The sequence below is a fragment of the Salmo salar genome, chromosome 03 (genome assembly GCF_965601325.2).
Source record: "Salmo salar chromosome 03, fSalSal1, whole genome shotgun sequence".
NCBI lineage: Eukaryota > Metazoa > Chordata > Actinopteri > Salmoniformes > Salmonidae > Salmo > Salmo salar.
The window spans coordinates 72,114,128-72,136,472 of record NC_138293.1 but is presented as its reverse complement, the minus strand read 5'-3'; the positions used below and the strand labels follow the sequence as shown (position 1 = coordinate 72,136,472).

General features: G+C 43.8%; 3 protein-coding genes and 1 long non-coding RNA gene across 10 annotated transcripts; 2 read left to right on the top strand and 2 right to left on the bottom strand.

The window, feature by feature from the left end:
- Nucleotides 1-1,072: 1,072 nt before the first annotated feature.
- LOC106601418 (E3 ubiquitin-protein ligase TRIM69) lies at nucleotides 1,073-5,297 on the top strand. Of its 2 annotated transcripts, none has more exons than XM_014193624.3 (7): nucleotides 1,073-1,210; nucleotides 2,651-2,731; nucleotides 3,392-3,490; nucleotides 3,611-3,712; nucleotides 3,821-4,096; nucleotides 4,215-4,293; nucleotides 4,399-5,297. In XM_014193624.3, the coding sequence occupies exons 2-7, from the start codon at nucleotides 2,672-2,674 to the stop codon at nucleotides 4,983-4,985; spliced, it is 1,203 nt and encodes a 400-aa protein (XP_014049099.1). In that variant the 5' UTR covers nucleotides 1,073-1,210; nucleotides 2,651-2,671; the 3' UTR covers nucleotides 4,986-5,297. The 2 variants fall into 2 exon arrangements, with proteins under 2 accessions (XP_014049099.1, XP_014049100.1); XM_014193625.3 differs by having other exon boundaries at nucleotides 1,074-1,210; nucleotides 3,824-4,096.
- nupl (Nucleoplasmin) lies at nucleotides 5,296-7,162 on the bottom strand. 3 transcript variants are annotated; one of them, XM_014193613.3, is made up of 6 exons: nucleotides 6,915-7,162; nucleotides 6,168-6,281; nucleotides 5,983-6,065; nucleotides 5,628-5,838; nucleotides 5,474-5,524; nucleotides 5,296-5,364 (listed from the first exon to the last, which is right to left on the bottom strand). In XM_014193613.3, the coding sequence occupies exons 2-6, from the start codon at nucleotides 6,217-6,219 to the stop codon at nucleotides 5,345-5,347; spliced, it is 417 nt and encodes a 138-aa protein (XP_014049088.2). In that variant the 5' UTR covers nucleotides 6,220-6,281; nucleotides 6,915-7,162; the 3' UTR covers nucleotides 5,296-5,344.
- On the top strand, nucleotides 6,735-22,225 carry LOC106601412 (ATP-dependent DNA helicase Q5). 4 transcript variants are annotated; one of them, XM_014193617.3, is made up of 18 exons: nucleotides 6,735-6,873; nucleotides 7,132-7,253; nucleotides 7,409-7,930; nucleotides 8,791-8,887; nucleotides 9,044-9,318; nucleotides 9,484-9,566; nucleotides 16,997-17,218; nucleotides 17,503-17,605; nucleotides 18,127-18,163; nucleotides 18,266-18,324; nucleotides 19,057-19,130; nucleotides 19,247-19,340; nucleotides 19,469-19,645; nucleotides 19,881-20,539; nucleotides 20,632-20,677; nucleotides 20,802-21,026; nucleotides 21,127-21,199; nucleotides 21,277-22,225. In XM_014193617.3, the coding sequence occupies exons 1-18, from the start codon at nucleotides 6,780-6,782 to the stop codon at nucleotides 21,501-21,503; spliced, it is 3,189 nt and encodes a 1,062-aa protein (XP_014049092.3). In that variant the 5' UTR covers nucleotides 6,735-6,779; the 3' UTR covers nucleotides 21,504-22,225. The 4 variants fall into 4 exon arrangements, 2 of the variants coding, with proteins under 2 accessions (XP_014049092.3, XP_045571166.2); XM_045715210.2 differs by lacking the exon at nucleotides 21,277-22,225 and having other exon boundaries at nucleotides 21,103-21,199; XR_006769215.2 differs by lacking the exons at nucleotides 18,127-18,163; nucleotides 19,881-20,539; nucleotides 20,632-20,677; ... (1 more) ...; nucleotides 21,127-21,199; nucleotides 21,277-22,225 and having other exon boundaries at nucleotides 19,469-19,634.
- LOC106601430 (uncharacterized) lies at nucleotides 10,057-14,119 on the bottom strand. Its single transcript, XR_001328009.3, has 3 exons — nucleotides 13,438-14,119; nucleotides 11,555-11,744; nucleotides 10,057-11,313 (listed from the first exon to the last, which is right to left on the bottom strand). It is a non-coding gene; the product is annotated as an uncharacterized LOC106601430 (long non-coding RNA).
- Nucleotides 22,226-22,345: the final 120 nt, after the last annotated feature.

The following is a 22,345-nucleotide window of genomic DNA, read 5'->3' as shown; positions in this document are numbered from 1 at the left end:
CTGCCCTTCGGGACACCTACACCACCCGATGTCACAGGAAGGCCAAAAAGATCATCAAGGACAGCAACCACGAGGCCAGTACAGGTGCATCAAAGCTGGAACCGAGAGACTGAAAAACAGCTTCTATCTCAAGGCCATCAGCTTGTTAAACAGCCATCACTAACATTGAGTGGCTGCTGCCAACATACTGACTCAACTCAAGCCACTTTAATAATGGGAAAATTGATGTAATCAATTTATCACTTGCCACTTTATATTATTTATATTAGATAATGTTTACATAACCTACATTATTCATCTCATATGTATATACTGTACGCCATACCATCTACTGCATCTTGCCATCTTGATTTAATTAGATGTATCACTAGCCACTTTAAACAATGCCACTTTATATGTTTTCATAACCTACATTACTCATCTCATATGTATATACTGTACTCTATACCATCTATTACATCTTGCCTATGCCGTTCGGCCATCACTCATTTATATATTTTTATGTACATATTCGTATTCATTCTTTTACACTTGTGTGTACAAGGTAGTTGTTGTGGAATTACTTGTTAGATTACATGTTAGATATTACTGCATGGTCGGAACTAGAAGCACAAGCATTTCGTTACGCTTGCATTAACACCTGCTAACCATGTGTATGTGAGAAATACATTTGATTTGGCTGTTTTGATGCCACCTTGCCTCCATCTTGGCACTCCCCCAATGGAGTAAAAATATTTTGGAAGCTATAGAAATGCATTTATTAAAAGTCTACATTTGTTTTTACCACGTTTATTATATTACAGACACCTTCATTCTCCTCTACTGATATAAGAAGGACACGTTGATGGTCATGCATATTCATGAAATTAGGCTAGTAGCGTAGTATCTCTCTCCATTGAATACAGGCGGTTGACGTCAACAAACCTCATCGAATATTCAAAACGGGATTACAATAATGCTATGTATCCACCAATCCAAAGAAAGGATAGGCGGAAGCTAGACAGCCCGCCGTTCCACAACAATCATGGCGGCGCTGTTTGTCTGCCTTCGGATTCAGAAAACGGAGAGAGCCGAACCATCTTCGTTCCTAGGAAAATCTTGTATGTAAACAAGGTCAGTCATACTGCAGCATACAGTCAACTTGTTCTCCAGTAGAATTACTCCTGTGTATAGAAGACACCAATCGGCTTACATTACAACATTGTGACAGGTATGTCTAACAAGTTTGTACGACTCAACTGCATGATTGTGTCAAATTTTCCATAAAATATAATACATTAATTTCGATTGCATGAAAGTCCACAGACGTCACATAACAGCATGGCATTGTTTAGTGTCGCAAAAATAAATGAACCATCATGCATAGTGCAAAATTCGACATGTTGCAATGTCAACCAAGGATATATAGGATCAAGCTCTCTGGCAGTGCCGCAAAGTCACACGACCCTGCTCATTACTTTGTGCGCAGACTGCGTGTGTCTTGACTGGTCTGTAACTGGGTCACTGTCAATCAAACAAAAGATGCAATACACATAGGCCTACTCTGAATACCTGAACAATGTTTCCTGTTTTTGTTTTCATGATTTAATTTGCCTACTCACATTTTTGTTGCATTGTATTCCATTTCCTTCCATTGTATTTATTTGTATTCTATTACTAAAGGTTGACATGAGTTTACCATGAATTTTATAACAAATGCCACCTTGTTTTGCTCTCCACAATGTGTGCTGATGAATATGCATTTCATTTAGCAATATCAGTCATTATTATTTGGTCTATATTGTGCTTGCCATTCTCTATCTATTTGTGCTTGGCTGTATCAGGACCTTAAACCCTGTTTGGAAGTCCTCCTAGGTAATCTGTTAAGGGCTTCAGTGGCACACTGACCTAACTCACGTGCCACATTTACCCTGCTGCTGACAGCAGACTTACTGGCTTAGCCCACAAGGTGTGTTTGTGTGTGTCTGTGTTATGGAAAAACAAAGGCCAAACACATTACTGCTGGCAGATGAGACAGCAGCAAAGAGCATGCAGGGCCAGTCACGTTACAGAGGGCCAAGTAACCTCTGCTCTGACTCATCACTGATCCTAACCAAGTTACTGATCAGTTGATGCCCCAGGCTCTATAAGTGGGTAGGACCCCCTGCTTACCTCACAATGATAATATGACTTGAATAACATCCACACAATAACTAGGTCAGAGTATCAATAAAAATTCCAAAGGGGAGGTATCCTTCATGTTATGATGACCACAGAGGTGTTGCTGTTATGATTTGGTCCAGTACGATTAGCCATATGTTGCCTGTCCTCTGCCCTATGATTAACGATTTAAAGCAATCTTAACAGTGGAGCTGCGTTATTCCTTTTAACTTGACTCGGGACAGAATATAGGGCAGTAGGGTGTAACAGCTGACACATTTCTAATGAAAGTAGGGCAGGGGTAGTTTTAGATTTCAAACCATTTGAGCCCCCTTAGAGAATGTAGGTGGTCCTGCTACCACGGAATCAGATCAGTGGTGTGGTTTTAGTTCAGCAGTAGCACCTGTCAATCTGAAATCCTTACACGGGTAGTGTATATTCTGTCAAGTAGAGGTTCCCTGTCTGTCAAGGTACTTTTATAATGCTATTTTATCTGTCTTTTTCTTTGTAGAGGCTCAGCACAGTTTCCAAGATGATGCAGTGTTTCCACTTTATAGTCGAGCCGGTCAAGAGCATCACAGTCAAGCTTAAGGTACAGTAGGTCACACTCCTGTAATGCATTAAAATCCTCCAAACAACAAAAACCCCATTTACATGTTTTTTTTGTTAAAATCTTTTTTGCTACGGTCAGAGATTTTATCATAAAGGAAAGTGACCTTGAAACGGCTGTGTAGGGGTTGTCATGGTAGCGTCACCAGTCACATGCTTACTCAAGTAGATAGGTTTTAATTGTTTCTGTAGTTTGATTTATATTTAAAACAAATCAAATCAAAGTTGACATGTGTGTGAGTGGTATGGAAAACCCCAGGGAAAACAGATTACTGCTGGCAGGTGAGACAGCAGCAGTGAAGGGCCAAGAACCTGCACGGACTGTTGATTTGATTTAGTTTAATTTGATTGTCTGAACAAGTAAATGAGGGTATTGTTGGGTAGATAATAGATGCTGTCAGGGGGGTTATGGGAGAGAGGAGATCTCTTTCTTTCCTGCTGACAGGAGAAGAGCATGGTGTGCATTTTGATAAGACCAAGAAGGTCCTTTTCTGGGTTGACCTTATTACTTTCTAAAGCACTAGTAAAACACAAATTTCTGTCCTAAATCCGTTTCCTTTCCTCATTTCCTAATATTTATATTTCATTGTTACTTTATGTGCTCTATGGCTAACTCTTTTCACTATTTTTTTTTGTCTGTCAGGAATCTCGCAAGAGGGCGAAGAATGAGAAGAGAGAGCCACTGGAAGAGAATCAGCTGTTTATAGTGGAGCTGGCTAGAGATCTCAATCGAGTGTGCCAGGTACACTGAAATATATACACACCTTTTGTAACATCCATTATTCAAGTATCCATTGTCAGGCCTAGTTTGGAGGATAAACAAGTCTACTAAATCCCCCACTTGTCTATGCCCTCTCTGCAGAGGTCTGAGGTGCTGGGGAACATTTGGAAACTAGAGGACATCTGGCCCACTCCTCTTTGCAGGGCCTTCATCCTGGAGTGGGCGTCTCTGCTGGAGAGCAAGGTATGGAGAGCAGGAGCCAATATACTGTAACAGCTATTAATATATACTGTATAGCTTGCAGGTGACTTTCTCCAAACACGTGTTGAATGAGTCTTCACCTGTTGTCAGCAGAAGAGGCCAATGCAGTCGGATGGCTGGCCAGAGGAGAGCGAGTGGAGGGAGCAGGACCTGTTCAGTGAGAATGAGATGGAGAACGCTAAGAGGACCATCATCAACTGGACCAAGGACCTGAGAGCCCAACCTGAGCAAAGTGTGTGGCCTGGGGAGGCTGTGGCTCAAGTTCTGGAGGACCTCCAGGCTGCATGGAGGAGTCGCCACATGCCCAACCTCCTGACAGCCATGGAACTGCTCATGTGGGTCTTACTGACACAGGGCCTGGACAAGGTGGGGGCCTCCTTAAATATCAATTGTCCCCCTTTAAAATAAATTAATGTATATTCATGTTAACAGCTCTGATATTTACCAAAGCCGCTTTTTTCCCTCTCCATCTTTGTGTTTGCAGGAAGCCATCCCTCAACAGTGGCTCATATGGAAGCAGAGGACTCAGAAGATAGGTGCTGCCCGCTACATTCCTCACTCAGGTATGTGATGCCTTGGACAGGCATTGACAGAGCCAGATGTGATGTTCACAGAACGTATTGTTTATTTGACTAATATTTGTTACTAATCTGTTATGTATATTCCAGTATGGGACTGGATCTCTAATGCAGCAGTGGAGATTTCCCTTGACCTGGACACGGCCAACCCTGACCTGCTGATCTCCAACGACGAGAAGAAGATGCGCTGCGGTTTCGAGAGAAAGGATGTGCCAAACTACCACCAGCGCTTCGATGGCTGGTGGTGCGCCACAGGGGTGGAGGGTTTCAACTCTGGCCGCCACTACTGGGAGGTGGAGGTGGGGGAGCGGGACTTTCGGCTGGGTGTGGCCAAGGAGTCAGCCCTGAGGAAGGGCTTCAAGTCCCTGAACACAGACACGGGCTACCTGACCCTGCGCCTGGAGAGGGGCACAGAGCTCAAGGCTCTGACTGTGCCCTTCACTGCCCTGCCGCCTGGTCTCATCCCCCGCAAGGTGGCCGTCTACCTGGACTACGACCAGGGCCAGCTGTCCTTCTACGACGTAGACAGCCGCTCCCACATCTACACCTACAATGAGAGCTTCAATGAGAAGCTGTTCCCTCTGTTCGGCACGACGGAGATCATTAAGGACCTGGTGATCAAGTCCCCTGGGAGCAAGGCCTTTTGCCTCTGTCCCTCCCTGTGCCTGTGGGGCTGAACTTTCCCTCTTAACACCATCCCTCCACCCTATGGTTACCCTTTCACCACTCCTGTAGAGTAATCAGAACCTTCGTTACTGTAAAGAACTAGACCATCATGATATTGGATAGCTATGTGACCACTGATGCTGCTGCTTCTATGTGATTCTTTCTGCCTCTTCCTTACTTGAGTTATGCTATGCGCTCACATGCTCTGTATTTTCATACATTTGAAAGAATACCGTAGTATTATTGTAATCTATTGTGAAATATTAATCCTGCAATAACAATGCACTTTCCGTGATGAATAAATATACGAAACTCAAAAGGTTCTACTTTTTGTGCTGTGTTTTATTGAAGTCCTTCAATTTTGATCATGTTATTGAAGACCACTGTGATCTGAAATAAAAACACAATAACTATTTCATACTGAACTGTACAATGTCATAAGGGATCAAAATAGGTAATCCTGTTATGAAGCTTAGAAGTTCTAGATTTGTTTACTTACCAAGTGGGGGTGTTGATGAGAAGACCTCCTCCTCCTCCTCCTCATAGACCACTATGACAGCACAAAAATACCAGGTATCATTTGAATTTAACTTAAAGCCAAATAAAGAACTGAGTCCCATTTTCCATCATTTTCTCTTAACTCAATTACTTACATGTCAAATGCTGTCCAGAAATGAAGAGGGGGCCCTGCCCAGAGCGAAGGTTGAAGATGACAGGTGGCATGAGCTCAAACCCACTGAAACTGACCATAGGTTGGCACATAGGGTGAAGAGTGGCAATGGGCACTGGCTTGCAGTATTCCCCAACTCTGTCCTGTACCTCCACTACATGCATCTCCTTACTGGCCCCTGCACTCAGACACATCTATACACAAGGGGAGCAGAGAATAGGGGTTGGGCTGTCATTGGACTATGTTTATTTTTGTGTCACTGACTAAGTCAAAGTGATCTCTGCTAATGGGGTGTGTGGAGAGGGCTGGAGGTGGACTAAAGACTTGAACAGACTGACCGTTCGGATAAAGAACTGATGCTCCAACAAATCCTCTGCTATTTCAAACACTGCGTTTCTCTGGGTGTCATTCAGCTCACAGCCTAGTCAGAGGAGAGAGGAGACCCTGGGTTTACAATACATTGTTGTGCATCTAGGTCACCAATTTCAAACCATGTCAAAGTGGCATTAACCTCAGTACATACCCCAGAGCACACAGACAGTGTCAGAAACAGAGGGTGAAAGGGAAAGATCCATGGAGATGAAGTGGAATTATCCTCCTTTTAATATTCTGCAATCCTATGCCTCTTCTCTCTCTGCTTTAGTGATAAATAAATCAAGGTTTTTGATTGTGTCAGTGTTTTTGGTTTGGGTGTTGATAAAGTGGTCTATGGAGGTCACCAAATTCAACCAGAACTCAAACGTAAACGGAGACTCACCTCACCGATCGAGACAACAACAAAATAATCTAGCATTAAAATCTGTCCTGGCCTGGGTTGTGCTAATCAAGTGCTAATCACAGCGCATTCGATTCTCATTGGCCAGGAAAACAAAGACGTGTACCCATCGATGATGAATCCAATCAGAGTTGTGTGTGTTTGATGTTTTTTGCACAAAACATAAACAGATCTGTTTCGGTCATTTGACATTAAATAAAATGTATATTTAAAAGAGAACCGTAGATAAAATATGTTTAAAGAGATTCACTGGTTAAAATATGGCTTTCTTTATTATGCGCAGACTGGCATGATGTCATCGATACGCGACGACGAGAGAATGAAGTTTGTTGTCAAGTTGGACGTTTTTCTGGATAAGAGATGACTTCCATTAAAAAGGCGTTAAAAACCCATTTTGGGTTCGATAAGTTCCGATCCCAGAAGCAGGAGGACGTTGTTAAAGCAGTTGTTAAAGGTGAGGACCACAATAGACATGTTGGACTTACAATAACTTACCTAGGAACGGCTCTTCTAGTTTTAGCTAATCTTAGCCAGCCGCGGGCTATCTAACTAGCTAAGTAGCTAATTAGCCAATTCTTCAAACAGTTCATTGACTGTTACCTACTACTAGCTAGCATGATCAGTTATTGTCATTAAACATATCTGAGTAATGCCGTTGCCCAAATCGGACTGTCGATGGAATATTGTAAATTACTGCCGCTTTTGTGTGCAGGTGACAGGGATGTTTTTGTGTGCATGCCCACCGGGGCAGGGAAGTCCCTCTGCTACCAGCTTCCTGCAGTGTTGGCTAAGGGTATTACCTTGGTCATATCCCCTCTTATCGCTCTCATCCAGGTCAGTCTCTCTTCTTTAGTATTTTATTCTGTTGTGTAATTTGTCCTGATTACGTGATTGATTCTGATATAGACTGAGGTATCCTTAACTGCATAGCTAGCTGTGTATTTAGGTTTCTTCAATGATGATCCCTTTCTCTGTATCCACCATAACAGGACCAAGTGGACCACCTAAGGGACCTGAACATTCCTGCATGCTCCATCAACTCCAAGCTCCCTGCAGGGGAGCGCCGTCTGATCCTGGCCGATCTGGAGAGTGAGAGCCCCAGGTTGAAGCTGCTTTACATCACCCCAGAGATGGTGGCCTCTCCTGCCTTCCAGCCCTGCCTTACAGGCCTGCTCTCCCGGAGCCTCCTGTCCTACCTGGCTGTGGACGAGGCTCACTGTGTCTCCCAGTGGGGGCATGACTTCAGACCAGACTACCTCAAACTGGGCAGTCTGCGTGCCCGTCTGCCCGGGGTACCCTGCGTGGCGCTGACGGCCACGGCAACCCAGAAGGTGCAGGAGGACATAGCAAAGTCCCTGAGGCTGCGATCACCGCTGTCCTTTGCCACACCTGTGTTTCGCAGTAACCTGCATTATGAGGTGGTGTACAGGGAGCTACTGGAGGACCCCTACAAGCACCTGCATGCCTTCATCAGAGAGGCCCTGACCCTGGGGGAAGGCCCCAAAGGACAGGTTGGTGGACTAGATTCCCCTCTGACTCTCTCTTATATGCAGTATCTCTTCCTACTGTACCCTATATCTAAGGGATGGTGTAATCAGGTAGGGCTGGGCGATATGTCCTAAAAATCACAAGTATTTTTTTATTATGGGTGATTCACGATATATATCTAGATTTAAAGGTCAAATACACCGCATTTCAAACAGTCAGCAATAATCTAATGAATTCAGGGCTTGTGAAATTATACCTAGGGTAAATATAAGCCTTCCACAACCATAAAACCCACTAATAATGTAATTATTTTATCAAAATAGTTTAACCTGCTTTTTTGCAATATTCACTGATCTGGCTGAAAATGCCGTTTTGCAACAAAACTGAACATAAATTTACCAGAATCAGTATTCATTGATTATCTGGTTTTAGTAGTCTGCTCTGCATGCAATTTGAGGAGTTGAAAGGCTAACTTCTTCTCCTCTATTACAGTAAAATCATGGATGGTGTAATCAGAGTAATGTCTTTCGGTGTCCCTATGACCGATTCTGTTGGAACAAACCTTAAATGCAAGTAGCGAGTTGAAACCACTTATCAGGGAGGAAGTGGTGTGTGTGTGTGTGTGTGGTGTGTGTGTGTGTGTGTGTGTGTGTGTGTGTGTGTGTGTGTGTGTGTGTGTGTGAGAGAGAGAATGGGAAGGTGCAAAGGAGACCAAAAATATATGAGAAAAAGCAGACATAAACGGTCATAAAATACAAAAAGTGATTGTTGCGATACAGGCATTTGGAATATTGCGCTAAAACATTAATTCAATATGTCATCCAGCCTTATAATCAGTGCATGGTACTTAGCTTGGGATATTTATCTGTATGTCTTTCTTCAGGGTTGTGGAATTGTGTATTGTCGGACCAGAGAAGGTTGTGAGACGGTGGCTTACCAACTGACTAAGCTGGGAGTCCTGGCCAAGCCTTACCATGCAGGTGAGACATTCCTCAAGGGCTTACAAACATTGTGGGGTAGGATAGTAAATGTTAAAGTTTAATAAAGACAAGAATCAAGCAGATTATTTTATTGATGGTGAGACGAGACATAAAGTGGGCGGCATTACTCTTGACCTTTAACTCCTGCTTGTGTAGGGTTGAAGGCAGGAGATCGCACAGAGGCTCAGACTGATTGGATGCAGGGTAAGGTGCTTGTCATTGTGGCCACTATCAGCTTTGGCATGGGGGTGGACAAATCTAATGTCAGGTTTGTGGCCCACTGGAACCTTGCCAAGTCACTAGCCAGTTACTACCAGGAATCTGGGCGTGCGGGGCGAGATGGGCTGCCCTCTTCCTGCAGGACATACTACTCCCCCAAGGACAGGGAGCAGTTGAACTTCCTCATTCGCAAGGAGGTGGCTCGCAAACAGGTTACGTCTAACTACACTGTCAACCTGCCTCACAGGCTTGTTAGTAGTATAGCAATATGATGGTGCTGTAAATGCATGGGGATTGCAATTGGTGTGTACAGTATTCAAATATTTGTATGTTTGTTTATTTAACTTTGAGCGAATGATTGTGTAACTTCTCTGCAGGCAAAGCGTGGCTCCGAGAAAGATCAGGACAAGGCTTCCATCACAGACTTCGAGGCCATGGTGTCATTCTGTGAGCAAGAGGGGTGAGTGTTATATAACACAGGGGTTCCCAAACTATTTCACTCAGGCCCCCCCTTCCAGCATTGGGGAACATCCCTGCGCTCGCATGTCTATTTCTGTGGGCACAAGCACTGTTCATGACACACCGCTCTTGTTGGAGCAGAGAAGATTTTGCAGGTTTAAAAGCTTATAATATTTCCTGCAAATCTACACATTTTGTCATGGTGTGCGGAGAAACTTTTGCAGTTTTAAAGGACATTTTCTTGCAATTCTATGTTTTGTCATGTGATATTTGAGTGACTCAAACATTACAAAAAAATCAACAGGCTAGTGGATCTGGACATTTCTGACAAGTTATAAATGGCTCTCTAAGGTCTCAATGACTGAGAAACTGATGATACACTACATCATTTTGAAATTGCAACTTGTGCATTCTATTATTTAAATGTTCAAGAGTGTGTGGGGGGGGGGGGGAGAGCACCGTTTGGGAACCACTGATATAACTCACCACAATCATCTGCATTTTTGTTTTATTTCATGCAAGAGAGATACAAAAGCGTATTGCACTATTTTAGGCAGGCTAAGAAAATGCTTTTTCAGAAGGAAGAGATGCCCTTTTTAACCTATGCAACAACTATACGGAAATGACAGCATTACTCTTTCTGTTTTTGTGTATAACTGTGAAGCATATTACAAGGCTTCCACACTACCTCAGTTCCATGTTTGTACAGCAGAGGGCAGGCATGGTCCTCTGAATCCCCTGAGGAATGAGATAATGGCTTGTTTTTGCTGAACTAATGCTGCGTTCATGTGCTACTCGGAACTAGGAAACAAACTTTTTTTGACTTGCTAACTGGTTGTAGTTATACACGTGCCGCGTTCAACCAGTTAGCAAGTCGGACATTTCTGAGTTTCCTAGTTCCATCTAGCACTTGAACAAGGCAATAAAGCAAAGGAAGTCCTTTAGATCGAAGACATATGGCAACACTCTCACAACGGGTTTGGCAAGATTCCTCCATTTAAATGAGTTGTTGATGGGATCTGCAGAGGGCTCTTTCTTAGTCTCTGAGCCAGTGGCAGAGGTTGAGTTGACACTCATACAGCCTAGAACTGACAGACATTCATCTCCCCAAGCAATCTCCTGTGATTCTGTTGGGATCTTTTTGTTACATGTATAGTTGTGTGTGTGTGTGTGTGTGTGTGTGTGTGTGATTCCATGCTCCTGTGTTCCTTGTGTCCTTGTGTTGTGTGGCTCCGTTGAAGCCGTCCTAGAGGTCTAGTCTTGTCCATCTGTCACGTCAAAGACTGCTTTATTAGCCAGCAGAGCCCAGGGATGCCCCATGGAATGTTGATACTCCTGAAAGCCTGGAAGCCAGGCCTGTTTGGCTGCTTCTCAGGGAGGCTCTGTATGTGTTTTCTATGGAGGTGTGTTGTTCAAGGGCCGGGCTCCTTTATAGATGGGCTCCACACCCTCCCCACGGAACCTCCTCATTCCTCCGGGGTTAAGAGGCCCATAGAGTGCCTCTCCAGAATGTCTCTCCTGGTGATACAGTAGTGACAGAGGGTTTTCAGTTCACACCACTCTGCATGGGTCCTCATTCTGCTGGGGTTTAGAGGGCCATAGAGTGCCTGTTTGTTATAATGTCTCTCCTCATTATTGGGGGAAGTGGGGATTGGCTCAGGTTAGCTGACTATGTGGCCCCTTGGTTCTGGTCCTGTGACAGCAGCAGCACGTCAAACAGGTCATCAGCAGCATGAGCAGGAAGACCACTAGGAAAGAACACACGATTGACAACACCTTTTTATAGTAGCAAGCCTACATATTTGAATTATGTCTAGGCTCTGTCCAGACAGTGTGAAATCAATCATCCTATCTAAAGTGATATTAAAGATGTTGGAGTTTCATCTTTTGCAAGACATGTTCTGAAGGACATGGTTAGGTGTATGGAGTATATCTCCACTGAGAGGTGTGTGTGTGTATATATATATATATGAGAGAGGTGTAGCTTACCGATAAAGATGACGAGGACAGCGAAGGCCCCCATCTCCAGAGGGCTGGCGGTGGGGAGATCCTGCAGTTTGGCCCAGAGCTTCTGTAGCAGGGTCAGCATCTCCTCCCTGGCATCCATCATGTCACTCACACTGAGGGTGGGTGCAACTCTGTAGTATCTGGGTGCAGGTTGGGTGATGTGACCACTTTGCTGAAATAAAAGGATGAAAGATGGATTATTAATTAATAATGGATTATTATTACAATATATTGTTAGAATTATTAGAATCTAGGCATTTGTTTCATTCCTTATTCTTCACCCATAATGGACTGTGAGTCTAGAAGTCAGAGATGCTGTATGTTACTGTCTAACTATGTAGATGACCTGCCACCAATGGAATGTTGACAAACCATTGTGTTCATCCTTGAATATATAGGCTAGCTGCTAGTGCATGTGTTTCTGATGAGTAGGTAGGACAGAGTGAAATCAACTGATTCCAGCTCCTCCTATAAGAAAGAGTGGGATCTAGAAAGTGTGTTATAATCTGGTAATATGTCGGTGTGTAAAGGACTTAGTTTTTCTGGGCCAGTGGGATTGTCTCTGTTCCAGGCTTACTAGAGTAATTCTAGGGCTCTCCCAGCAGCATGGCTGTGGACACACCAGTTATCACAACAGTCATGAGACCGAGAGGAGGGTCCCACTGGCTGACTGTATAAAGGGAGAACTTTTATCTATGTTATTTCAAGGGCAGACACCAATGTTTGCCTTGTTGTGTGTTAAAATATATTCTGTCTAAGTTTCTGTCTATTCTTTATGCACATATGAGTAGGTCATATGTTGCTGTTGCTATGGGAAAGTATGTTCCTATAAACTGTAAATAGCAGTTGGGTGTGACAATTGATGCCAAGACAGGATCCTGCTCATATGAATTATCTCATGATCATCACTCCACAGTTCTCCTCCTCATCACACTCTTTATCTTCTTCTCTGTAGCTGTGCAGCTACGCCACAGTGTTACTACTCCTCTCCCAACCCTCATCACACTGTAGGCTACTTGATTACATTACATGTCTGTTCTCTTCATCACAACACTAGATTGACTTGGATTAGGATAGATTTGAATGTATTGATTCTATTAAAGGGGAAGTCTTTAGAAAAATAGAATAGTGCTTCAATTCATTTGACAGTAAAATGCTTTATTGACTATAGGTGTGGCATGTAAAACAGATGCCAGACTGTTGGCTCAGTCTCTTTGTCCTGCTGTCTGTGTCCCTTTAAAGAGTTTCTGTTCCTGTTGTGTTGCTGGACCTGCCTGAGTCCATCGTGGTGGAATGTGTTCTGTCCAATGTATTTTGTATGAATTTCGCTGACAATAGTTTTTACTTTAGTTCCGTTTCCACAGCTGCTCTGTCTCTCTCCCAGGTAGACTCCCACCAGCTGGTGTAGTGATAGATCCCAGTCAGACTGGGCTTTCACCAGTCTCAGGTTTCATGGCTCGGCTGGGGGGTATGGGAGCAAGTCTTCCCACAGTAGTAAAGTGTAGCTAAATATTCAGCTGTTAGAAATGTCATTATGGTAATGACATACAGGAAGAGAGCTCTCCTTCTAGAGCTGTTCCAACTCTGGTCCACACTGTGTTCACATGTAAATAGCCTCCCTATTAATACACAGCTGGAATACACTGATCACAGCTAAATTACACTCTTCACATTCTTTTGGTTAGGCTATAAAGTATGCTAACACTGTTATTCTGGCCTGTATTTGTATGTATATAGGCCACATGTACACACTCACAACCAGCATACACTCACCTGAACTGTATGGGTAGTAAATAAAGGTGCTAAACTGTGCTTGTCTAACGAAGCGAATCAGTTAGTGATGTAACACAAGAACCAACACCTACCTGAGTGAGTGTGGAGAGCGATTTCCCTGTGTGATGCTGGGTGAGTTGGAGCCAGCAGTGAGACAGAGGTGGTGACCTCGCCTCTTCGACCCAGCGGTTTTGTCAGGATTAGGGTTAGCAGAGATAAGTCCTCAAGTAGCGATTAGCATCGAAGCCAAGAGATGACCGAAAGCCCATCCGCTGCACTGCTGTCCTCTGTACAGTCTGTTCTGGGTTTCAGAAAGGAATCAAATCGGGCTGGAAGTGAGCTTTCTCCAGCTGTCATTGGTTTGCTTTCCACTGTCTCTCGCTCCACTCTTACTCTCTCCTTTTATTCTTGCTTCTCTCCCAGTTAGTAGTAGCTGTTGTCGTCTCTTGGTGCCAGTGGAAAAGGCAGCGGTTGTGCAATAGCAACACTGTTTATCTCCACTTACAAAGGACTCGTGCTGTGTTTTTGTGCTCTCTGCCTGTTGTATTAATATAGGCTAGTTCATCTCCTCCTTCTGCTGTGGGTCATTATCTTTCCTTCACTCCTCCTCTGGAAAGACTCTGTTGCTTCATGAGCTCTGTCTCTTTCTCGCTCTCTGTCTCTCTCAATCCTCTCTCTGTCTGTCTGTCTCTCTCTCTCTCTCTCTTACTCTCCCCTCCTCCCTTGGTGAGACTGCCTCTTTCCCCCCTCTTTGAAAACTGTGGAGACTGGGTTTCCATCCGAGGTAGTCTTGCTTTGTGTGTTATGGAGGTGGCTTGACTAGTATTCCTCCGAGACACTAGCCTGTTTGTGTGTGTGTGTGTGTGTGTGTGTGTGTGTGTGTGTGTGTGTGTGTGTGTGTGTGTGTGTGTGTGTGTGTGTGTGTGTGTGTGTGTGTGTGTGTGGTGTGTGTGTGTGTGTGTGTGTGTGTGTACATGACATAATATTGTGTATTGAGTGAAAGAGCAAGCTGTTATACAAAGAAGCGGAACAGCCATACCTAAAGAGTGATTAGACATTCAGATGTTGAAATCTATTTAAAAGTCATTTAGAACAGTAATGGCCAATCTCACTCGCCTACAAGTCTCGTTAAAGTAGATCATTTTGGTTTGCTATTCAGACTAGACTCTAGGGAAGCAGTTATTTTATAGAACCTCGTGTCTGTTTCACATTATTCACACAGGAGTCATTCCACAGCCACAACCTCTTTTTCTCCTCATCATTCGAGTTTGTCAGAATAGAAGGGAGTGGTGTGTCTATGAGTGAGCAGAAACCGCATCCAGTTCACAGACGTATTGTTAAACTGGTGTTCTTTTACTGGAGAATACACTTCACACTCCTGCAGAGTCACTGCATTTGATTTCCATAACTGTTTGACCGCATCCCTTTTGATTTGAATGAAACTTCCATACATATTTGCCCATGGTAGAAGTGGTCAGAAAGTGTCTTTTTTCTTTGGACCTGAATGCCAAAACATTCTAGCTCAAAGTTGACCCATTGCTCAAAGTGGACCAGTTTTGCATACCCCACATTTCCATGAGACATCCATGTCTTCATCACTGGAAAAGATAAACAGTTCAGTTTTAAATCATTTAAAAGCTTACAAAAAGGGTTGTCAAAATATTTGATCAATTCTTTCGGTTGAGACACAACATGCTCTTGAATACAGGGTGGGTGTCATTTCAGTCATAGAAATATAATTCATAGAATGGACCTATCCCTTCAGACCCCTGCAATTAAGCTGATACACCATTGACATTTTAAATGTAATTAAAATGTTTACTTCCAATTACTACCATAAAGATGGCTGCTGGTCCACCCACAATTGAATGTCTATTCTATAATCTATATTTCTTTGATTTCAATAGGTTTCCTATGGAAGATTGACAGTGTTATTTAAAGAAACTGATATTCCCATTCAAGTCAACATTCTCTGATGTGTGGACCTCCAACCATCTCTGTGGTACCATTTAAAAGTTGACATTTTTATTTTAGTCACATTTTAGTAAATTTATCAGCCAAAACATGACAACTACCCTGTATTCAAGAGTATGCTGTGTCTCAACCGATGGCAGGCACAACACAAAAACCTCAGATGATGGAAATAGGGTCTACGCTACAACATACGGGAAAATTAGTTTTTGTTGTTGAGTTTGCACGTTTTTAGATGATTGACATCAAAGGTAAAAAATGTTTTGGGAAGAAATGATGAAATAGTTTGACAACCCTTTTTGTACGTTTTTAAATGATATCAAACTCAATTGTTTATCTTTTCCAGTGATTTAAGACATTGATGTCTCATGTTATGGTGGGGTATGCAAAATAAGTCAACTTGAGCACCTATATCGCCTAAATGTTTTGGCATTCAGGTTTCAAAAAGCAGTGGTGTAAAGTACTTAAGTAAAAATACTTTAAAGTACTACTTAAGTAGTTTTTTTTTCTTTGGTATCTGTACTTTACTTTACTATTTTATATTTTCGACAACTTTTACTTCACTACATTCCTAAAGAAAATTATGTACTTTTTAATCTTTACATTTTCTCTGACATCCGAAAGTACTCCTTACATTTTGAATGCTTAGCAAGACAGGAAAATTGTCCAATTCACGCATTAATCAAGAGAACATCCCTGGTCATCCCTACTGCCTCTTATCTGGTGGACTCACGAAACACAAATGCTTAGTTTGTAAATTTTGTCTGAGTGTTGGAGCATGTTCCTGGCTATCCGTAAATGTAAAAAAAAAATATAATTGTGCTGTCTGGTTTGCTTAATCTAAGGAATTTAAGATCATTTTGACTTTTGATACTTAAGTATATTTTAGCAATTGTATTTACTTTTGATACTTAAGTATATTTAAAACCAAATACTTTTACTCAAGTAGTATTTTACTGGGTGACTTTTACTTGAGTCATTTTCTATTAAGGTATCTTTTACTTTTACTCAAGTATGACAATTGGGTACTTTTTCCATCACTGCCAAAATGTCACTTTCTGACCACTTCTATCATGGGCAAATATGTATGGTAAGTTTTGTTCAAATCAAAAGGGGTGTGGTCAAAAACGCATTCAAATCAAATAGAACGACCCCTCTCTGCACAAGTGGGATTAACATCTGGTGATAGCGAGTCGGGTCAAAGCCTTATTTGGCCACATGATGGCCAGTTGAGTGTGACCTTGTTTGATCACACAGTATGCGCACACACACACACACACACACACACACACACACACACACACACACACACACACACACACACACACACACACACACACACACATCGATCATAGACAGAAATGGGGAATCTGTTACACAGTGGTAGCTATTGATCAATGACGATCCTCTTCGTCATTTCTCCATGACACAATCATTGTATAATTCCTCCAATCAGCAGCATTAGCTACCTTTCTGATATCATACTGTGTCATGTGCACTTTTCTGTATTGTGAGTCTTAATGAGGCATGCACAATATCTTGGCTCTGAGCATTTTGAGACACTGTGGGCTCCACTGAGCTACTCTGTGAATGCAAGGCCTCCTAGGGGTTTGACCTCTAGCATGTCTGTGCAATATGTTTGTTTGTCTCTCTCACACCCGTATTTCTGGGCTCTCTCAGGTGCCGCCATGCCACCATCTCCAAGTTCTTTGGGGACCAGAAGCCGGACTGTGCTGGGGCCTGTGACTACTGTCGTGACCCCAAGGCTGTGCGGGCCCAGCTGGAGAAGGGGGCCACTTTGTGCACCAAGACTGGAGCAGCTCGGAGCACACAGCCCAGGGGCCCGTTTGGGTTTGACCGTGACCTCTACGCCGGGGGGAGGAAGGGCTACGGCTTTGAGAGGTCAGAAATGCAACGGTCTAGTAGCCTGGAGGCCAGTCTAACTCTGTTGGTTAAAGCAGAAACAGACTGGCATCCAGGCTAACATTTGTTGTAGTTTTTAGATGCTAACAGGGCAAGATGGGGGGGTCTTTCCTTCTGACTTGCTAGTCATGTTTTGGTTGCAGTATTTGGTTGGATTAGGATTATTTTCAAATGTATTGTTGATTTTAAAATGTGTTTTCTAGCTGTCACTCATAGATAGTACAGTAGGAATGCTGAGGTCTGTGGTGATGTCATCTCCTCAGGCATGATGAGGAGGGCTGGGAGAGCGGTGGTGATGATGATGGCTCCGAGCATCGGAGGAAGGAGTTTGGAGATCTCTTCAAGAAACAAATGAACCTGCGCAAGGTGAAACCTCACATTCATGTACTGTGTACATGCTGTACATGGACAGCCCTACTGTTATACACAACATCTGACTCATAAGCATTCCATTGCTTCAGTAAACAAACCTTCATACACTGTAGCAGCTCCCTCTCTCTCCACATCTGTGTTCCAGCTGTGGCCAGCCAGTCAGCCAGGCAAGGAGGCTATGGGGCTAGGGGCCCCTGTAAGGCACCATGTGGTAAATCTCTCCCATATGTGGAGTCAAATCAGCACAACAGGGCTATTCAAATCCATACTATTAATCCTGACAAACAAAAGACGTGTTGAGTTGAGCCATTATTTTCAGACTGTTGGTTTGAGATGCTGCCAGCAACAGCACGGGGCTTGGAACACTGAAACACTAGCAACTAGGTGAGAGAGGCAGCGGTCTAGTGCTGGAGTGAGGGATTTGAGGGGCCCTCTGTAGGTTCTCTGCTCTAACTGACAATAAGTGTGAGGGGGTGTCTTATTTCCCTTTGTTTTCTTCTCTCTTTCCTCTGTAGGTGTCTGAGGGACACAAAGATTCATTTATCCCCCCAGGTGGGTTCTCTATTGTTGTAATATCAGTGTAGACAAGCAAAGTGACTGACTAATAATACTGTTATGTGACTGAATGGGTTTGGATATTGTGTGTCTCTACAGATGATAACTGCCCACTCAGGGAGGCCAGCAGCCAGAAAATCCCCAGGCTCACTGTCAAGGTACAGCTCTACTATGGAAACGTTTCACACACGCGCATGCTCACGTACGTGCAAAGCAATATGTACATTTGCATGTTTTTGATGTTTTTAATGCACATGTCCTTGTGTATTCAGCGTCTCCACCATCATGACCATCATGAGCTTGTTAGAAACTATTTATTTATCCATAATTAAATTCTGCTTTATATCCTTTACCCAACAAGATGCTGGCTTATCCAGGGTCCCAGTCTCAATATGTGATCAAATGCACAGAGCACTAGTGGTTAGAGCGTTGGGCTAGTAACCGAAAGGTTGCCAGTTCGAAAACCCCGAGCTGACAAGGTACAAATCTGTCGTTCTGCTCCTGAACAAGGCAGTTAACCCACTGTTCCTAGGCCGTCATAGTAAATAAGAATTTGTTCTTAACTGACTTGGTGATAAAATTAATAAAAAAATAAATAAACTGAACATCTATGTTTGCAGATTGAGGGAACAGAGGGGATTGTACTACCACTGTGTGGTTCATACATGTATTACAAGAATACCCATTTTCAAGGAAAATATTTAGCCCCATTTGTATTTTTAAAAGTTAAAATAAATGTATGTTAAATGTTGATTTTATTCTGGAGCTGCTACTGACACAGGTACCCATCAATGGCACATTCCTTTTGAATAGAGGATGAAATCAAATGAATACATCTTCACTTGCCTTTAAAACGACGAGAGTGTGCCAAATGTGTGCATCAATTCTAGGCTCGGGAGCACTGTGTGGCCCTGCTACAGGAGGCTCTGAACAACCACCAGGTGGCAGCAGCAGACACACACAGGTACCCGTCACTACTAACCACAGGCACCTAAAATGCCAAATCACTGATGCCACTGGGACAACTGAACTGACACTTGGATTTCTTTCTTTCCCTTTTTCCCCCCGCCCCTCACCCAGCTCTGACACACTCTCCTTGGCAGTGGATATTGAACATGAGGTCTTCAAGATCACCAAGTCTTCCAACCTGTACAAAGCAGCCGTCCTGAAGAGAGTAAGTAGCTCCTGACTACTGTCTGGTTTATTGTACAACTCTAAAGTCACTTTATGTATCGATTCCTATGGAAGATATTCTTTTTAAGTTATTCTTTCACTCATCTAACTTATCTCTTGTTCCTAAAGGTATCAGAGATGAAGAAGGGAGGGGCTGCCTCTGCAGGAGGAGGAAGAGGAGAAGGGACCAGCGGCTCTGGGGAATCCACAGAGATAAAGACCGAATTCAAAGACGAAGCAACCTCCTCCTCTTCCTCCTTAACTGAGGAGCAGCAGGGCTTCACCCCCGCCTCACAGATCTACTCAGTAAGGCCCAACACCACAGCACACAGAGGACTGCTTTTACTTCGCTTTAGAAAATACTGTAGTGCTCCTTTATAAGCAGCAGTAATGACTAAATATGTATCTACTGGCTAATGCATTGAGACTGTCTCAGCCCATTTAGTAACAGGATGCAGTCAGTGTTATTGTGAGTCAGCCTCATACTGGGTTCTATTAGTAACTAAGCATCCTTCCATCTGTGTCTCCTTCTCTCCACCAGCTAAAGCGGAAGAGAATAGGAGCAGGTCTGAGGGGCTCCTCCAACCCCTTCCAGACTGCTAGTGAGCTGCTGAGGGCCTCTAACTGTGAGGGCTCCACTACAGGTCCAGGGGCCAACAGGGGGACAGGGAGCGGGGGCCCTGACTGCCTGGCTGGGTCTGGAGAGTCAGCTGGTGAGAAGGAAAGGGGGAAGAGGAAGGAGACAAAGACTGGAGATACAGCACCAACCATCAGCTCCTCCATCAGAGCTAAAGCCAGTGCAGTCTCTGCCTTCCTGAACAGTCCCACCAAGACAGGAGGCAAGGTCCTGAGCAAGAAGCAGAAGCTAGCGGAGGCTGCTAAGAACTCCCGCAACATTACCCAGTACTTTGGGAAGAAACCGATTGAAAACAGTCAAGAGGTGGAGATAAGAACCAATGATGTGTCGTCTCAGGCCTTTTCAATACCACCCCAGTCACTCCCCACTCAGGAAATCACACCTGCTACTGTCTCCATGGATAGCATCCCTATGGACACTAGTCCCATGGAAATCATCCCCACGGAAACCATCCCCATTGAAACTATCCCTATGGACACCATCCCCACAGAAATCAACAACTTGGATAATGATGATGAGGAGGTTAAAGAGGAAGCTAAACTGGACTTGGACTCTATCATAGTGTAAGATGTCCCTCAGAAGTTGTAGATAAAGTCTTTGACTGGTTTATTCCGTTATGCGCTTCTCTCTCTAAACTCCTTTGTGTTCTTCACAGGCAAAATGCACATGAAAACAAGGCTAAATCGTTGCGAAAACAAAGGGTATGGAGATCAATATTATATTGCCACAACAGTATTATTGTGTCGTCCATGTTTTTTTTAGCAGTATGTAATGATGACATCATTGTTAACATCTACTAGCACATGTTCTCTGTGTGCTTGTCAGCTATGTGAGGACAGTGAAGAGAGGGAGGCCCTCCCCCCAGCCAAGCGCAGCTGCCCCCTACAGGACAGCAGGAAGAAGGTCACCTTTAACCCCAAAGTCCAGGAGACTGTACTGGAGCCAGGGAGCCCAAGCAAAGCCCCCAAGCCTGTGTCTCTGAAGGAGGTGGCTGACATTGTGGTGCGCTGTCTAGACCCCTTCTATACTCAGGGCAAGTTTGCCACCAAGGTGAGGGAGAGAGGGAAGGGGCATAAGCTGGGATGAAGATATTTGGTTCTTCATTTGTCACTTTTTCAAATCGTAGTATTCCAAATCTTCCTTGTTGTAGGAGCTGTTCAAGTCATTTGCCCGCTACTTGTCTCATCTACTAGCAGAGGGGAGGAGTAGGGGAAGAGGTCAAGGTGAGAAAGACAAACATTGTGTGTGCGCACTAGCGCAAGCTGCCTTTTCTAATAAGGAACTATATTTGTGTCCACAGTGAAAATGCAGGCCAAGAATCTGATAAAGAAGTTCTTCAGCGGTGTGAAGCGCTGTGAGAGTGAAGCAGATTGGAAGCACCTGACGGGACCACACAGCACTGAGACCTCTGAACACAGAGGGATGGGAGGAGGCGGGACTATGAACGGAAAGGTGGAGGAGGATAACAACCTGGGGTCTGATCCCTTCATCCACTCTCTTTCTCTCTCTCGCTCGCTCTCCAACTGATTCCCTCACATCTCTCCCAGGCCAAGATACTGAGCCGTTACAGAGATGATATGCTGCTATGCTGTGTGAACTCCAGGCTCATGCTGTCGTGGCGTGTAGAGCCGCTGTAATGGCGGCCATAAAACATGTACTGTATACAGTATGTCTGCTGGTGCTGCTGGGGAACAATTAGTCATCCCTGCTCAACACTGAACAGAGGTGCTTTTTGTTTGATGTTAGCACCATGTGACTAGGACATGGATGCTATGGTTATACCAGGCCAAACCCTGCTGCTACCTGGTCTGTCATTCTGCCTGACAAAAGAGGACAGCCAGCTGGATGTGTAACAACCACACTCTATCCTTGATTGATTTTTAGAGCTGTAATTTAATGTATTTTTCATTGTTAGTTTGTTAGTTAGTAGTTGTTTTCTTGAGATTCGCAATGAGAACTTTTGTTTATGCTTAGGAATCCCCAAAAAATATGAATTTGTTTTTTTCTCTTGTCCTTATGGTTATCTGGTACAAAGTTATCTTGTCTAAAATGATCAGAGCTGGTCAGTCTGCCTGGGATGGTTGGTGACTGCATGGGTGCCATTTCAAACATGATGGAATCCAAAGAGCACTTGATGCACCAATGGGGGAAAAACTCCCAGCCATCACAGAAATGTATCCAAAAAACCCAGCCATCACACACTGTTGCTCCATGTGAGACCTGTTTACAATAAAATCTCTAACACTGAATGTCTAGTGATTGGTACTAAATGGCTCATGGGCTCTATACAATTAGATCAAGTGGAAAGACTGTTTATGGAGCAGCATCTTCCCCTGTATAAGGGAAGGGGGTTGGGGATCGTTGCAGAA

Excerpts from the sequence above, each read along its gene's own strand:
- LOC106601418 (XM_014193624.3), top strand. The coding sequence starts at position 2,672 with ATGATGCAGTGTTTCCACTTTATAGTCGAGCCGGTCAAGAGCATCACA. Across the intron at positions 4,097-4,214 it reads TGACACAGGGCCTGGACAAG|GAAGCCATCCCTCAACAGTG; the intron begins GTGGGGGCCTCC and ends TTGTGTTTGCAG. Across the intron at positions 4,294-4,398 it reads CCGCTACATTCCTCACTCAG|TATGGGACTGGATCTCTAAT; the intron begins GTATGTGATGCC and ends TGTATATTCCAG.
- nupl (XM_014193613.3), bottom strand. The coding sequence starts at position 6,219 with ATGGATCTTTCCCTTTCACCCTCTGTTTCTGACACTGTCTGTGTGCTC. Across the intron at positions 5,839-5,982 it reads ATCAGTTCTTTATCCGAACG|ATGTGTCTGAGTGCAGGGGC; the intron begins GTCAGTCTGTTC and ends CCTTGTGTATAG. Across the intron at positions 5,525-5,627 it reads TTCTGGACAGCATTTGACAT|TGGTCTATGAGGAGGAGGAG; the intron begins GTAAGTAATTGA and ends GTGCTGTCATAG.
- LOC106601412 (XM_014193617.3), top strand. The coding sequence starts at position 6,780 with ATGACTTCCATTAAAAAGGCGTTAAAAACCCATTTTGGGTTCGATAAG. Across the intron at positions 8,888-9,043 it reads GGCCAAGCCTTACCATGCAG|GGTTGAAGGCAGGAGATCGC; the intron begins GTGAGACATTCC and ends CTGCTTGTGTAG. Across the intron at positions 21,200-21,276 it reads GAGTAGGGGAAGAGGTCAAG|TGAAAATGCAGGCCAAGAAT; the intron begins GTGAGAAAGACA and ends TTGTGTCCACAG.